General features: G+C 40.0%; 2 protein-coding genes across 2 annotated transcripts; both read right to left on the bottom strand.

Annotated features, from left to right (window-relative positions):
* Positions 1-3,692: 3,692 nt before the first annotated feature.
* LOC116603616 lies at positions 3,693-5,657 on the bottom strand. Its single transcript, XM_032365130.2, has 3 exons — positions 5,037-5,657; positions 4,473-4,604; positions 3,693-3,798 (listed from the first exon to the last, which is right to left on the bottom strand). Exons 1-3 carry the CDS (start codon positions 5,140-5,142, stop codon positions 3,731-3,733), a joined length of 306 nt encoding a protein of 101 aa, XP_032221021.1. The 5' UTR covers positions 5,143-5,657; the 3' UTR covers positions 3,693-3,730.
* A 144-nt stretch (positions 5,658-5,801) lies between these two features.
* LOC5520202 (RNA polymerase I-specific transcription initiation factor RRN3) lies at positions 5,802-17,952 on the bottom strand. Its single transcript, XM_048719898.1, has 22 exons — positions 17,629-17,952; positions 16,768-16,824; positions 16,141-16,230; positions 15,836-15,965; positions 15,570-15,611; positions 15,414-15,477; positions 14,645-14,714; positions 13,978-14,076; positions 13,371-13,445; positions 12,895-13,009; positions 12,665-12,714; positions 11,335-11,415; positions 11,191-11,229; positions 10,377-10,468; positions 10,072-10,116; positions 9,780-9,855; positions 8,822-8,876; positions 8,464-8,528; positions 8,352-8,395; positions 7,494-7,652; positions 6,969-7,062; positions 5,802-6,602 (listed from the first exon to the last, which is right to left on the bottom strand). The coding sequence occupies exons 1-22, from the start codon at positions 17,806-17,808 to the stop codon at positions 6,447-6,449; spliced, it is 1,878 nt and encodes a 625-aa protein (XP_048575855.1). The 5' UTR covers positions 17,809-17,952; the 3' UTR covers positions 5,802-6,446.
* Between the last annotated feature and the right edge of the window lie 8 nt (positions 17,953-17,960).

Below are 17,960 nucleotides of genomic sequence, written 5' to 3' on the forward strand. Positions count from 1 at the left end.
TTGCAATCATCTGTTTAGAAACCTTTCAAACTGTCAAGTATTATCAATGTTTTTAGGGTCGGGAAAAATGAATAAATTCCATCTGGTTCTTTAGGTCGTGCTGCTAGAAAAAGAAACGACTTCGCTCACAGGCGTCTAAAGGGGGGGGGGGGGGGGTCTCAAGAGGAGACGAAATGTGTATAGGGAAACTTTGACATTTTCAAACTTCTACATAACACCGCGGTAAAAAGTACCTCTATTCTCCTCGAGGTCTTACTTATTTTCGTACTAACAATCTGAAAAGTTGGAAGGTGCTACCCTCCCCCCCCCCTCTCTGTTTCATGGCTCTGCATATTAAATATATCTGAAAGAATAGAGGAGCATGGGGAGAGCGTGCGCGCGGACTCCCTGTGTAATACATGAATTGTATGAGGGTAGATGAGGATGGCCAAGTGCCGATGAGGGGTCGGTTGATGAGGGCTGATATAAGGGTTAATGTTGTTTAGTGAAGGTAGATGAGGGCTGATGATGGTCAACGAGGAACTGATGATGGCGGACGAGGGTTACTGATGTTAGATGAAGGCTGATAAATAATAACAATACTAATGATGATGATATGAGATGATGATGATGATGATGATGGTGATTATAATTATCTTTATTCAAAGGTGTCAAGATATGTGCAACAGTTGTAAAACCAATAAGATAAATAGCTAAAAATAGAATTTAAGAATACTGATAATATAAGTGATAGCCTTCTTGAAATCTTGAAGTGAATATAAATGTCTTGTATTGATAGAAATCTAAGCCCACAGTTAGAAACCAGTTCATTCCCTAAATATCTGAGAAGGGGCTTATGAGGGCTGATTAAAATTGAATAAGGGCTGATGATGGTTGATTAATTAGGGCTGATGATGGTTGATTAATTAGGGCTGATGATGGTTGATTAATTAGGGCTGATCATGGTTGATGAAAAAGGGCTGATCATGGTTGATGGGGGCCTATGATGGCCGAGGAAAGTGAGTTATGGTTAATGAGGGTGAGGGTAGATGATAGTTGAAGAGGATAAAAGTTTAGGGTACATTTATGGCATTCAACAATGAAGTATATCCCTTAAAAAAAATCGGGGCAATCAAGCGATAAACTTGACCACAGGTAGCCCAGGCTCACGGTGAGTGTAGGTTTATTACATAGTTTTTCATTGAAATTAATATTCTGATTTGAAAATAAAATAGTAGTTTGACGTTGCTGTTGCTCAATCCCGTCATTATTTGCTATTTTAAGCTGTTTTAGCCGCTGCGAATTTTTCCCGTCGCCTTCTGTATATAAAATAGACAAGCTTGCAAACTCCGACAACCGCTAAATTCCAAAGTGCTCCACAAATCCACCGATCGTTTCGAAATGCAGACTTGCACGGCAAAATAAAACTCACAGAATCATAGCACACATATTTATTTTTCCAACCATACCTTTTAATCGACTACTCGTCCCCGTTTTGCCGTTTTGCGCTGTGAGGATCTTTCCCTTGAATAAAAAAAAATTTGTGATAGCGACGCTCGATGGGGCCTTACGAGGATGAGGATAAGATATAGATTTATGCACTGCCTAAAAGCGGAGCCAGCTTTATTACCATATTTTCATATGGAGAAACTTTGGGCTGTTTAGGGGTATGACCCCTATGACCCCCTGAAGAAAAGAGGTTCTAGACTAGAATTTCTTTTGAGGATAAAAAAAGGATCCATAATAACAACATCTGCTCGAGAATTCCCCAAACAAACACCGAGGTTTTCAAAACTTAATTAAGGCACAAAAAGAATATTTTATTTATTTTATAAAATTATAAATCCTACGCAAAATGCAAAAGACAATAAGAAAAAACTTCACAACAGCGCGCACTCATGGCGTCATTCCAGTGCACATCAGCGCGCGCGCAGAAAACTGTTTGAAAAACTGGCTTCAAATTCCAACCAATATTTACTTCATCGTTCATCTATTTGGACTTATTTTGCGATTTCCCTTTTTATGTGGGACACGTTTTCCCCGACGAATATTATTTTTTAGTGTTAAAGGTAAAAGTTCGTGGTGATTCACAGGGTGGCTGACTGGTAATGCCCGAATTACCCTTGCACGATTTTATGTTGCGTCAACCACCGCGACTGGTAAAGAAGTCGAGCTGATGATACTCCCAGCTTGTAAAAGTACAAAGCAGTTCCTTAGACAGACATATCCTTCAAATTCTCATTTTTATAGGCCATTTGACTGGCTAATCAGTTGCCTTTTTTCAATTAAATACATTCCGTTATTCGTTCGTCGAAAGTCAGAGAATAGGCTTAATCCCCCCCTTCCCCTGTCTTTTTCAAGTCCACCCCGGTTCTTGCTGGAAGACCAATCAATTAGCTGGCCTGGTCGCATGAGCTGGTCACGTAAGTGGTACAGATATCTGACAGCGTGTGATACGACATCATTGATCACAATTCGCCTAGTTTATGAACAATTTCTATACCTATGGAGCTCTGCGCGCGACCTATGGCCTCGCTGGCTCCGCTAAAAAGACAATGCACGCCATGCCAAAATCTACCATCCAGGGTGGGGTCCTTCGCATCAGTTTGACTTGCCTTGAAAAGCGCCCCGACGGACAAAAAAGCCGCGAGGGATTTAGAAACATGGATACAGGAAGAATGTAAAAGCGAGGAGGGATGCGATAAGCACATATCCGCGAAGAAATTTTCGGCGGAGAGTTCAATGTGAAACATCACAAGACCCGGATACTCATGGATTCATCCAAGACATAGCCGACCTTCAAAAGCGCATCAAAGCAATATAATAGAATTGACTCCATTGCAAAATATTAACCTAGATTTCTGAACAATTCGTAAACAAATGCTTATGCTCAGAAACATTTCATATCAGGACACGAAATTCCGAACTACAAATAGAGACAAGCAAACACAGATCAAGTCACAAATAGATACCTTTATTGCGCTCCGTCAGGTACCACTTTACGGCAATCAGCCACAATAATCAATGCTAAAACTTCCATTAGAAGCGAGTCACCATAGGCTATATTGGATATTTGCACTGCATCATGGGAGTCTTGTAAACACCTTCACAGAGAGGCGACCAAACTCCTCCTCCATAATCATTACAGTTTTTTTTTGCCCCAAAGCCAAAACAAAACATTAACAGGCTCAAGAAACCCAGAATAAGCCTGAAAACAATTTTTGAATAATGTTGCTATGTAGCAAAGATGTGGACTTCATGATGTCCTAAGGCACTTTCCAGATGTGATCTGTAGTTTTTAAGCAAACTGTTGTAAGCATCAGGCTATAGCAGTGCCGTCGCTAGAAAGAAAAGACACCGCAGTGCGTTGTTGGAAACTTCAAGGCATCCGTTTTGGGTAAGCGGTAGCTTCACTGGTAGTGATGGACTTGAAATATGGGGGGGGGGGGGGGAGGTGTGGTGGTACGCTTATTGAGGATAAAGATTCTGTAGCTGTTGCCTTGAAGGCTTGCAGAGAGCTAGGTTATTTGATTTGTTCAAAATCTAAACCCTTTAGAGACCTCTTGATGGAACTTGAAACAGTTATTCTTCTGATCAGGATAACACTGATAAACAATTTTCGATTTCCCGCTACTCTACCTACACTAACTACCTACTTGCACGTTAATTACCCAGATGTTACCCAGAGGTTACTTGAACAAAATAGAAAACAGTTTTTTCTTCACACAAAACCTCGTTTATTATTTTTCGTTTAGAAACAACAACTTGAGCTTTTTTCTTCAACGTGCTGGCCGGCCTCACCTGTAGAGATCAAAAAACCTGTAGAAATAAACAATCCAATTTCGGTAAGATAAGTTAAAGTGATTGATATTCAAAAGGTTGAGTTTCTTGACCGTTAGACTTTTTACTTTTGCCCAGTCTTGAAGCGAAAGTTCTCTATGAAATCATATCTACAAGCGAATCTAAATAATCCTATCTACAAGCGAAAGTACTCTATAAAATCCTAGTTTACATGAGAGTCAAAACGGAGCCTCGCAAGGGGTATTAGCCCTCAGGACTTGAGAAAAGAAGTTACTGACATAGAACTACTGTACGTGATGTATTGTAACTCCCCTTTTCAGCAGTTGATGTTGTTACAAGTCCATGCTGGTAATATGAGCTTTCGATTCACAAAACATTTAATGTTCTTTACCCAATACACCCTTTATAATAAATTCTAGTTGAGGGATAATTTCAGCTAGTCCCCATTGCATCCGTCCAGTTTAAGCGCTTTCGCGACTGACAAACGCGGTAAAAGGAGACAAAATTCCAGGTTGGAATTAGTCTTCTTTCGAACACAAGTTAAAGTGTTAAACCCAATAATGCCTAAAACATTACATACGACAAAAGAATACGAACCCTTAAATATACTCCCCCTCCCTAAGTGACATCCTCCCCCCCCCCCCCCCCCCCCAGGAGGGAGTATAAGGGGTTGGGTTTCATGCAATACTTACCACAACACACATCACCAAAAGTGTCACAATGAGCGTCCTTGGTAATAAAACCATTATTGCGATCGCAGTCGCGTTTTTTCCTGCACTCTCCTACTACATCTCGACCACATTTTGTAAACCTTTTGGGACGTACTATAAAATAAAGAGTATTAAACAAAATAATACCAACTACTGCCCTTAATTCCCTTCTACATTTGATCACTAAATTCCCCAGATGCCATGCTATAACTTATGATTATCATTTATCATTATTATTTTTACTGCTCTTTCAGTGTTTCACCCCTAATATGGCCCTGTGTCACAAAAGTAAATAACTGCAAAAAGTAACGCCGTCACACACTAAACGGGCAAAATCGGCCACTATGAAGAATACGCAAGTAATCAATATTATTCTCAAGGGCTTTTCAAAACAGTGTAAAGTTCATATCTTAATGTAATGTATGCACTGACAAAGGATTATTATCATTGTCATTATTATTGTTATTATCTTTATCATCATCATCATCATTAATGCATCATCATCGTCATCATTATTATACTTGATAGTGACGTGTGAACTATTACCTGCCTCTTCCAAGGCCTCTACGCGACGCCTCAGTTCCAAATAGCTGGGCTTAGCTTGCACCATGCATACCACCAGGGCCAAAACAACCAAAGCTTTGACGAACATCTTTGCAACTGAAAGGACATCCAGCAAAATATGCTGTTTTAATCAAGATAACGCTAGATAGTGTCCAATGAAAATGATTATGATTATGATGCAAGGGCATTTGTTTTACTGGTCTTATTTTGACAAGATTTCCAGCAGCGAATGTATTCAATAGGCAGTTTTGTCAAATAAATGAAGCCTTAGCAACACCTCAAATTTTCTGCCATAATTGGACTTCAAGGAGTTCCACGAAAAAAAAATTGTAAGCAAGTAGTGTGTACCAGCTTCGATGTACATACATATTCTAAAACTTATAAGTAACCGCAAGGACATCCGTATCATCAAACCCACTCCACAAATTTACGCTCATTTAATTAGTTTTGTTGATTTAGAGTGGAAAGAGTAAACAGCAACACAAAGTCATTTCTTCAGTTCAGGTTTTAGCAGGTGAAGTACAAAAACGGTAACGGTATTAACAATAGTTAGAAAGGCCATATCCTACGGAAAGTTGTGCTATAACCAAACAAGATGGGAGACTAATTTACTTCCGAGTGTCCTGCGATACATTACTCCTCATTTCCGAAAACCTGGCTGCTATGACTCGTTATTTTGGCCAACCCTGTGAAATTAGGAACCCCCCTTTGTCTGCCGTGCTTAAAACTCAGTATACTTTGCATTCATTGTTGATTATCTGTGAAACTTTATTCATATAGTTATATCCTTATCTGGCTGACTACCTATGTTGCTGACAACCAATGTTTTCTTCGCACATCAACCATGTCTAAGACTTCACCCTCCTTACACTGACTCTTTATTATCATCTGGCTGGCAACCTGCCCTTCAGTCTACTTTTTGTAGCATAATCTGTTTATTAGTCAGTGTTCTCTTCACTCAGTCCTTTCACTGTTATCCGGTCACCCATCAATGCCATTTCTTGTCTGTTGATTTTATTGTCCGCCTTTTCATACCAGAGGCCCCGATGATAAGATAATCAGTGATCTTTGCAGTCAGAAGGGGATAGACCTGGATCATTGAGTATGCCTCCCATTTTGTCACCACTCAGTGTCATTTGTATTTTGATTTGTTTTTCATCCTGCGTCATGCTCGAGGATCCAGCATACTTTGCGGGTGAAGTAGTGACCTTTGTGAGCGCCCGCAAAGAACGCCGGATCCTAGCATGATAAAAGCCTCCGTCTCTTCATTATCAAGGCAAACCAGATTTTACAGTGGTGAATGGGTAGACCATCCTGGACTAGCCAGTGTGATGTATCTTGATAAATGCCAAGCAAGCTATTGGTTGCCAGTCTCTCCAACAATCGGTGCCATTATCTGGCTGTCCGTCTCTGTAGTCTGTGTTCAAGCTCAATCGCTAAATTGGGAGACAGAGCAAATCCTGGGGAGACACTCATAGCGATGTCAGGGGTAGGGTCGGGTATGTCCACACCCGGACTCTTGCCATACCCCATGTAGTCATCTTCCTCCTGGAACCAATAAATAGAAAAAAATAAATAGATAAATAAATAGAAAAAAGTATAGAAATTAAACCAGCCCTGTCACAGGGCCGAATAAGAGGTAGAGACTAGAGGGGGGTACTGAAGCCTGCATCCTTTGAGTTTAAAATTTGCACCGGACCATTGAGATACAAACAGCATTTGCCTATTATTGCAAAACTACAATACCCGATTGAATGGCTGAATTACAGAAAATGTTTGGATAAGTTTGGTCATGTAGAGAGCGGATAAAGCGCACACCCCCGATATGCTTGGCCCATGTCTGTGGCCTCATAACTCAGCACCCAAGCTGCAGGTAGGGTGACTAGCTTATTTTTTATTTATATATTTACTGACCTCGCTTTCATCGTCTTGATGGTCTTCCAGCAAAGCATGTTCCTCGCCGACCCCTTTCCATTCCTGGTAATGTGGCTTTACGTACTTGGATGATCTGTTGAATTGGTAGATCTATCATTGTAAGTTGTAGATAGTGGGTTCTAGGATTGCTTCAGTTTTGCACAATATAGCTATGACGTCTGGTATACAACATACGGTCTAGGATTAATTCCTGATTTGAGGTAAGGGGTGGGAATTAGCATTTTAGAGCTCTTATTAAATTCTCCCAACTCATTAAACAAACTAGGGAGAATTTCCATTTTATGCAGACTGTCAAACAAGAGACTGGACACAAATAGCAAACTAGGAAGAATATTTAAAGCATGTTTAAAGCAATAATGGGTACACCATAAGAATTTGACAGGAACACATGTTTTGAATCATGCACTATTTGCAACGTTTTTACTTGTAATGACATCTTGTCTGCATTACGTTTTAAAGTAAAATCCCCACTCAAATTCGTAATGATTCCTAACGTAAGCTAACCTTCGTAGCAAATACGGGTCGAACGGGAAGAAAGAGTCCAGCGGATTCTGCAAGCTGAGCTGGCTAATCGTTCTGTTGCTGGTAATGGCGGACGAAACGGGAAGCATTGAGCGCTTGTTGCGCTCGATGACGGTGTAGCACAACACGACCTGGTGTAGCCTGGTGCGCAGGGAAAAGAATAAATAATGTTGGATATTGTCAAGCATTTGAATACGTCTATTAACAGACGTACGGTGTAGCACAGCACGACCTGGTGTATCCTGGTGCGCATGGAAGGGGATAAATAGTGGTGGATATTGTCAGGCATTTGAATACGTCTATTAACAGACGTACAATGTAGCACAGCACGACCTGGTGTATCCTGGTGCGCATGGAAGGGGATAAATAGTGGTGGATATTGTCAGGCATCTGAATACGTCTATTAACAGACGTTTGGGGAAAAGGGTAGATAATACTCAATGACTGTATATATCACAACTCGTTGCAGCCTGGTGCACAGGAAATAAATTATAGCATAGTTAAATGCCAAGCACCTTAACAAGGCTATTGGAAAAAACATCGGAAAGGCAGTAGTATATTTTTCCACAGTTCCCTTTTTGAATTATATTTTAGAGGCCTGATCTTCCAGTTAGTGCACATATTAAAATAATATTCTCCCTGGAGCCCAATAATAACCAAAAGGCTTCTGAAAAAAGGATTTAACTTGTTTATGAAACTTTTCTTTTTTGTGGTTAGCAATACCAGTTTAGTAGTCAATAATTTGTCTCGAGAATTCCTATTATAGTGTAACCTCAAAATACCGGACACCATCGCGAATTTGAAAAGCCTCCGTTATTTGAAGGTGCCTGTGGTACTCACTTGGTAACTTGTGCAAACAGGTCGACAACGGTAGGTAGGCAAACCTGAGGAGATCAACCACACGGTGTAAAGAGGGAATGGGTGGGGAATAAGAAAACATGGAATATCTTACCTTCAAGGGGTTTAGTTTACATGTTACAATTCGCTGAAAGTTCAGTTTGCTAACGAATTTCTGCCCTGTGAAAATAATTAAAAACAATCATTAATGTTATTCAAACTTTATACATTGAGTAATCGTGAGCATTAATACTTTAAACTTATTTCTTCGAGCTCTGATTTCACCAAGAGTTCAAAATCTGCATTTCGTCAGAGAACAGCATGATTTTTTCCCTATTATGTGATGGTTATTTGAATTATTTCTGTTTAGAAAAATCCCGTAGATTAGTTAAAAATAAGGGTGACCTAGTCCTGCAGCTAAAGCTATAAATACTCCCACCCTTCCCCCCTACAGTCCTTACAAGACATCTCACCTTCAGGTGTCTCCAAGCACTGTCTATGGCGAAACACAAAGATGTAGAATATGGACTGCAGGAAGAAAGGAAAAAAGGGGATAAAAAGTCACTCAGCGATCGGTCTCTAGCAGGATTGTAATAGCTTCATAAAAAGAAAATAGAGGTGCAAAAAGTGAGTCGCCATGACGTTGCAAGGGAGGCGCCATGATGTTGCAAAGGAGGCGCCATGATGTTGCAAGGGAGTCGCCATGATGTTGCAAGGGAGGCGCCATGATGTTGCAAGGGAGGCGCCATGATGTTGCAAGGGAGGCGCCATGATGTTGCAAGGGAGTCGCCATGAAATAGGGGACTTGCGCTAAGAGATCACATGACCTTTTTGGGTTGTAAATTCCAAACAAAAAAATCAGAAATGACTGAGACAGTAACACCAAAGAACGATGAAAAAATAAAATCTTTACATGAAACTAAACCCTTCCTGAGAAGTCAGAGTTATATGTCTTTTTTGTAAGCGCTGAATAAGTTGCATTTTGTTGCTGTTATTTTCCCGCTAAAAGGCTGAGCACGCGCTAGTTTGCCACCCAAACAGTCACGTGATCTCTTAGCACAAGTTCCCTATTTGTAAGAGAACTGCATGAAGGCACAATTGTGTTGCAAGTGAGTTGCCATGGGGTTCCAAGGAGGAGTAATAGAGTTAAATGAGGGTGGAAGGAGTATGAAGGTGCCAGCAAGGCGCACTGGTGTTGCAAGGGAGGAGAAATAAGAGAGGAGCAAGAGTAATGCATGGGAGAAATAAAAAAGCTGCAAGGAAGGAGCAACGGTGTTTCAAGAGTGTCAGTGTTTCTAGGGAGGCGTACTAATGTTGAAAGGGAGGCAAGTGGTTTAGGAGGTACAAAGGAGGTGTAATGTTGTATATGTTACGCAATGCACTGCACTTCTGCCAGAGGTGGGGGGGAGGGTGCTAGAGAAGGGAGGTTACCTGGCAGACCGAGTAGAATGGACCGTGTTTGTTAACGTCAGCTCCAAGACACGCTTCATCATGGTCGTCAATGTAGCTAGAATATAAAGGTCTCATTTAAAAATAAAATAAAATAAAACAATCATGTCTCTACGTCTCAGTGTCTGAATTCTCGTCTCTGAAGACAATAAACATTCCAAACATATTTTAGGTGTTCACGGTTTAACTGGTTGCTGTTAGCTAGGGCGAATAAAACCATTACCTTTGACTGACACTAGAAAGGTTCAAGTTTTATAATGACGTCATCACTTACCAATGAACCCAGTGTGTGAGCAGCTCAAGACATGTCTTGACAGTACTGCAATGAGTGATGGGAAATCATTAACGCGTGCACAGAACCATCGGGTAAAGCAATGAATTAATACTGACCTTAGCCTCTTCCACAGGCATATCGAGTGTCTTTTTTTTTACTTTTTCAGTATTTTTATGAATTTGGGTTCCTGTGGCGAGTTGAACCCAGGCCCCAACTTATTCTTGAACATGCCACAGAAAGACCGAAATCGAAAAAAGCCTTCTTCCCAAATCATTCGAGACGCCTGCGAAGAAGGCGATACTGACCTGATGGAGATGTATTTAGCTCTTGCTACAAGACTCGCCATGTATGCGGCACTGGCTTGCCTTAAAATCCCTGCCTCACCTGGATTGGCTACCTGAACATCACAAAAAATGGTAAATCGAAAATATAAGATGATCCATTGGGATATTTGTAACTGCAAATATCATAATATATGGTGTCGAGTTCTGTCTATGTATGGATGGTCATAAGAAAATGGAAAGGGGGTGATGGGCCCACCTCTATCCAGTTTTTTGATCGGATTTTGGGATTCTTTTTTAACTTCACAAGATCCACAATTAGCTAAACTTTCTTAAAACGTTGCCCGTTTTAACGGCAAATTTAAATTTACAGTATCTGACAATTTTTATCAACAATTTAAAAAACAATTTAATTTTCTGTCCCTAAACGAGACATCTATAGTAAAAGGGAAAGAAAAGAGAAAAGCAGAAAACAAATACCTTTTTCCAACAGACCTTAAAAGACGAATATGTAAAAACCGTTTTAACGGCAAATTTAAGGATACAGTATCTGACCATTGTTTTCAACAATTAAAATATTCAGAGGGAATTTTCTTTCCCTAAATGAGACATCTATAGTTAAAGAAAAAGAAAACAGAAAAAGCAGAAAACACATACCTTTTTCCAACAGACCTCAAAAAGCGAATTTGTAAAAACCGTTTTAACGGCAAATTCAAATTTACAGTATCTGACCATTGTTTTCAACAATTAAAATATTCAGAGGGAATTTTCTTTCCCTAAACGAGACATCTACAGTAAAAGGGAAAGAAAACAGAAAAAGCAGAATAATTACACATACCTTTTTCCAACAGACCTCTAGAAGCGAATTTGTAAAAACCTAGATAAATTAGGAAGTGTAAGAAAAATTTGCATTCTCAAATCATACAGGTGAATCTAATGAAAAAATACATATTTACACTATATCATCACTATATCCCCCCACCTCATCTAAACTACAGATGTAGAACATGACGAACTGTATGTGACAACACGCGTGGGTCGGCAGAATGACTTTCTCAAAACTCTGGCGAGAGATAAAGATGGCAAGTTAGTGGAATCTTTTAACTTCGAATAAGTTGAACTCTTAACTGAACTGTTTTACCCTTGAGAGTTTGAGTTGCACTCAACAGTAAAACCCCACTAACTCGTAGTCACTGTAATGTCAATATATTTCACTTGGTCAAATTCCGACAACTGGAATTTTTCTCTCATTTCTACGATTTTACTTCTTATTTTGGATGTTTGAGATTGATGGGTGTGGGTTTTATGGGGTATATAAATGAGATGACGTGCCCTAACTTTATAATTATCACAACCCTATGGCGTGGCCTCTTTTATTACATGCGACATGGGCTGTAACAGAGGCAGCTGAACCATACTTCAATCATACTTGAATCTTGCTATAACCATACAGTACCATAGGGCTGCCATAAATAGCAAACCTAATATTTACGGCGTGTTTAAGACGATGCATGCTCGTTTGCCCGCAGTGTGTGCGAGGGGGAGTGAGAATAACCAGAATAACCTTTAAAAATGGAGGCAAATGCCCTAGCCTACAACAGGCCGGTCAGCCTTTGGCATACTATGACCGCCCCGAGGGTCTCGCACTAACCCAAACATAATCCCATTGGGTGTACTACAACTATTCCCCTCACTCACTCACTCACTCACTCACTCACTCACTCACTCACTCACTCACTCACTCACTCACTCACTCACTCACTCACCTCACTCACCTCACTCACCTCACTCACCTCACTCACCTCACTCACCTCACTCACCTCACTCACTCACTCACCTCACTCACCTCACTCACCTCACTCACCTCACTCACCTCACTCACCTCACTCACCTCACTCACCTCACTCACCTCACTCACCTCACTCACCTCACTCACCTCACTCACCTCACTCACCTCACTCACCTCACTCACCTCACTCACCTCACTCACTCACTCACTCACTCACTCACTCACTCACTCACTCACTCACTCACTCACTCACTCACTCACTCACTCACTCACTCACTCACTCACTCACTCACTCACTCACTCACTCACTCACTCACTCACTCACTCACTCACTCACTCACTCACTCACTCACTCACGCACTCACGCACTCACGCACGCACTCACGCACTCATTCACGCACACACTCATTCACTCACGCACGCACGCACGCACGCACGCACGCACTCATACAACAGGACTCTAGTTGGTGATAGGTGACCATACCCACTAAACACAAGTGTCCATATTGAAACTTGTCCTCACCTTCACCAGGTAGCCAAACAACTCAGTACTGGAGTCTAGACTGAGTTCATCTGAAAATCAGAAATGAGTCTTAAGATGTAACTTTATGCTCCAATAGTGTTGATTATACATACTATAGGGAGTTTAAGCAAGGACGACATCAACGAGATACAGATGGGCGAAGGAATAACAACGGCGCTTAATTATTATGATTGAGAAGAGTGGGAAACTTAGAAGAGTGGAAAACTTACTAGCAGGGAAACAGAAATCCCTCATGTACTTGAATAGGATGTCCATCAGAGAGTCTAGCATAGCTGCCATCTCGCTCTCCTCGGAAGCTTTATCTGGAGATTCAGGATTCAGTTCCTGCAAAGGAATCACAGTGAGCTCTAGCCGGCTCTTTGAAATACTTGTTTTTTTTTTTTTTTAATTTTGGAACCCTGTGGTGCTAAGGGCCAAGGTGCTCTGGGTTGACTTGTGCCAGTGCATCTAGGCCTTTATGGCAACTCTTCCATTTCGGAGGCCTCATCATTGTTAATGTTCATGTATTTTGAGTTTCATAGCTGAAACTCTAACAAGCGAGTATGAGGCCTCGAAATCTCGGGTGGGCCAAAGGTCGCCGCTACATCTAGGGAACTCCGAAACCTATGCCTCCCACCCTTTGTTTATCAGATCACTGCTACACTTAGGGTACTACAAACCCTATGAGCCATGCCCCTCTCTTTACCAGATCGACTTCAAACTGTGTAGCATCATCTTCCTCCGTTTGTCTATCCTCGAGCTCATGTTTTGGTACCTCAACCTGCAGACGGAAGGCGTGGAAGTCATCTGTTCAAGTTTGAATTTTGACATAAGCCCAACATAACGACATGAACATAATGACATAAGAGAAAAAACTTTTATGTCATTATGTCCATGTCGTTACGTTGGGCTTAAAAGAGTGCACACAACTTTGTTGTTATGTCACTAATGTGCACAAAGCGTTAGTCTTCGCAAAACGGATAAAACATATAAATCACCATGGAAACATTAAAAATATCAGCATTGGCCAAAAGAAACGCAAATTTGTACTATTGTAAAGCTTTCGCTAAATTGCAATGAACTGGCAAAACTAAATGCATGCTTTAGTGGTAACATCAACCTCGGCCCATGAAAACTTGGTATTTGCCCTCCCTGTTCCCTACAAGTGTCAATTGTCGACCCCTAAGTGAATAGAGTATCTTATGTCAATCTTAGTGACATGGTTGATGAATACTTCCAGAACCTCTCCCCTTAGGGTAGGCGCTGTACTCTCCCCCCCCCCCCCCCCACTATCATGCTACTGTACGTCTTACATCAATCTTGGTGATGTGGTTGATGACTAGTTCCAGGATTTCTCCTCTAAGGGTGGGGATGTACCATGTGACCTGGAGTGTGTTGCTCACATAACTTGTCTGTCCAAACAATTTTATATTTCAGAATGGTATACACATAAATTGCAGGTAAAAAAAAAAACCAGACTCGCATATCAGGGCTTTCATTAACTTTCAGAGTAGGCGGTGGAGATTGATAAGTAGGTAGTGGAAGTTATTTTATCTTTTTAGTTCAAATAAAACTTAAGTCCACTTTAAAAAAAAAAGCAGCCGGCGCTCGATGGATAATAGCCAGTTCTTCCGCCGGCCTAATGAAACCCCTGCAGATGCTTTTGTTTTTGTACAGGTTGATTGAATTTTCATTCTCCCTCCACCCAATGTGGCCAGGTTATGAATTTCCAAAAGAACAAATCGATTGCACTTACAGTGAATTGTTTTTCAAAGGAAAGATAAGGCTTTGTATCTATTCTTATTCTATTGTATTTATTCTTATTTGAGAACAAATGTTGTGTCAGAATTCTATTCTTTTGTGTTCGGCGCAACTATCTTAATACCAATATTTTTTTCCAATATCCAAAGAAAAGGTATTTTCTAAGATCAATATTGAAATGCGCCCTTTAAACCTTGTGAGTGTAATTTTCCGCCTCACCTGGAATACTTGATGTCTCTTTATGTATGGAAAGCACTCAGATAAAACAGGAAGTAAAAACTTTGGGGTCCTGTTTACAAGATAAAATGGGTAAAACAATAGGTAAACATTGTTTTTAACATGTAGGTTCAATTTTTAGAATTTACATGCTAATCCCAGATGACATCAAATGGTGCTAGATAAGCTAGAAATTGAGAAAAACCACCCCAAGCACACCCAGTTTGCAAAAAGATACTCTTATGGCTTGTTAATACACAAGATAATCTGTCTTTAGCCGTAAGCTTGGGTGACTGAGCAAAAATGCTACGATCCAAAGGGACAGAAAAATAGGTGTGGTCAAAGTAATTTTAACCTCTAGTAGATAGCGAATGGGTGTATAGTAAAAAAGTTAGAAACTTTTGGAGTTTTCCATACATTGTTGTGAACCTATTTCCTAATATTCTGTTAAGAAATCACTTTATCTATATGAATTCATCGATGTGCAATCATCTTGTGATACACCCTTCAAATACCCTGAGGGGTGAGGGCTTTCATTAAGTTTCAGAGTAGGCGGTGTAGATTGACAAGTAGGGGGTGAAAGTTAAGGTGCTTAGAAAGTGGAGGTGGAACCTCGGGACTAATGTTCTTATCTAAACTCATGAGGGAACTTAATATCCCAAAGATGTATTTTATTTCATTAGTTCAAATAAAACTTAAATCCTCTGCTATGGCCTAATGAAACCCATATGAGTATCGCAACCGTGACCAAAGCCTGGGAATTAGGGCTTACATAGGAACAACATCCAGCACTGCCTGCAATGCATCATGGGTATTGGCAAAGGCTTGTTCTTGTTCTAAAGAAAGAAGATTCAGAGAGGGTGTTTAGAAAAAGTAATTCATTGGCTTTTTACAGCAGAGATAAAACAAGAAAGACTTCAAATGTTACCTTCTTTAATCAAATCTTCTGCTGTCTTGCCCTTGGGAACATCTGTAATGAATTAAAAAATAAATTTGTAAGCAAATAGAAATCTGCCACAAGATTACCACATAGTGGGGTTCGGTGGCAGCCACTGATTGACTGAATGAAAAAACAATGCTTTATTATTGATCCCACATCTTCTACAACAAAAAGAAGTTAAAAATTAACAATTCAATGGAATATCCAATATCCATTGTTTATGGGATTCGCTGTATCAAGATGTATCAACATACTCGGCATAAAGTGTTTTATTAACATCTTCAAGCATGCTCTGAGGTAGTAGGTCTGTGCTGATACAAGAACTGTCAAGAACTCAATAAACTCTTGGACGGTATCATGGTCAGAAGATGCCCAGTCAACTCGCTGAAAAATACAAAAAAGGAAATACATGTACAGTAATCAAGTACAGGAGGCACCCTTAATAAGTGGTGACCCTCAGGACTGTGGAAGGTGGCCATTTAAATCTAGAAGATCATATTTAGATCTAGATCTGTGCATACCATAGAATATTCTGACAAATTTGCATACACATGCTCACCAACACTGTACCGACAAGTGTTTCACAGGACTTGTTCAGTAAAGAGACACATCCCTTCAAAGCCTTTAGATATCGCTGCAGGTACAGAGGCTGTCCAAAAAAGAAAAATCATTTTATTATATGTAGTAAGTTAAATACATTTAGTGACCAGCAATGTTTATTGGGTTCATGTGTAACTATATGTACATTGATAAATCTTGGTCGCTAAATGCCATTGGATGTTTTAGGGGCACATAAACAAGAACACAACATTTCTCAAACCTATTTTGCTAATTTAGGAATCACAGGTGATCCTGTATTTTGCTTTTCAGCATATGGGCCCCTCACCTCTGCTGAAACAAGTTCAATTCCCAGTTGAGACATGGGGAGTATGATATCTTTCTATTTCTCTTACCGAAATTTGACTTGAATGTATGTCCACTTACTAAAAGCTTGTTTTCTTCATTTACAAAACGGGCTTATGTAATGTGTATTAGTCAAGAATTAAAAATGAAAAGTCCTTAGAACATGACTGATAACAGCTCTAAATACTTTTTTTTTATTATTATCTCATTTTTTAATACCAATCATGAATGGATTATATTATTTGAAATAGCTTTTACATTTAGAGTATTTATTGTTACTGACCTTTAAATAAGGATCTCCTAGCTTATAGACCAGAAAATCGTAGTCACCTCTTTTACCCTGGTGAGATTGAAAAGAATAGACCCCAATTTTACATATATTCACCCCATTAAAAGCAAAGATAAGTAAGTCACAGGGAGATAAAATTAGTAGTTTAGCATAATAACAAGTCCTTGTACAGAGTGAGTAGTATACCACAGTGAAAGCTAGTTTAACACCTTTGCTTCTAGCCCAAAACCAAACATCCAGTTCAAGTTTTGCTTTAATGTTGCAAATTGATACTTTGTATACAATGGTTATTATTGGTCTTAGGTTCTTTCATCTGTGTACATAATTTGTACTCATGCAAATTCTAATCCAAGTATGTAGGTTTGCTCCACATAAGAGCAATAATCAGTTGAGCTGTTGACTCTAGATGCAGTTTAAAATAATATAAATGTGACACTTCAACAAGGAACAGCACCAGCTGTAACATGTTCAAGATTCCTGGCAGATGTGACTATAATACCATTCACTATAGTGAATATAATATATAGTAATTCTATAGCCTTTAACATTTTCTTGAAAATGACAAGTAACTCACAACAAAATAAATTACAACCATTGAAAGGGGATTCATAGTTGATTTCCAGTGTAGAGGGGCAGGACCAAATCTTATTTGGCCCAGATCCAAGCAAAGCCCTTTTAAAGCTTCAAAAGGCATAAGCGGGGATGCTATTAGGACGGTTCATTGGTTGAAAAGGCGCCTGGTTAAAACTGAAACTTTTAATTGTCCCTAATATGTAAGTTGGTTTCTTGTAGTGTTGTAACGGACATATTCCTAATACTAGCCTTAACACACGAATATCACGGTTAGCAAAGTACCTTGTGATAATTCTCCAGCGCTTGGCTCATCAACAACACTCCTACGAGACCTGGACTCGAACCTTTCGACTCCACAACATCATCTTCACCGTCACTCTCAACACCCCGGATCAAGTCAGAACATGGCGTTTTTTCACTTGTATCCTCAGGCTCCTTGCTTTCGCCCGACATAATTGACATCAGTTAACCACAAACTATATTTCTGTGGTTATTATAGCAACCAAAGGTCGAAACAGAGAAGGAAATGGACTCATTTTTGGCACACTTTGAAGCCATGTTTCTAAACTTTAAAAAGAGTGTTTGACTAGGCGTTCCCCGTCAGGCCGAGTAAG

The sequence above is a fragment of the Nematostella vectensis genome, chromosome 12 (genome assembly GCF_932526225.1).
Source record: "Nematostella vectensis chromosome 12, jaNemVect1.1, whole genome shotgun sequence".
NCBI classification, from domain to species: Eukaryota; Metazoa; Cnidaria; class Anthozoa; order Actiniaria; family Edwardsiidae; genus Nematostella; species Nematostella vectensis.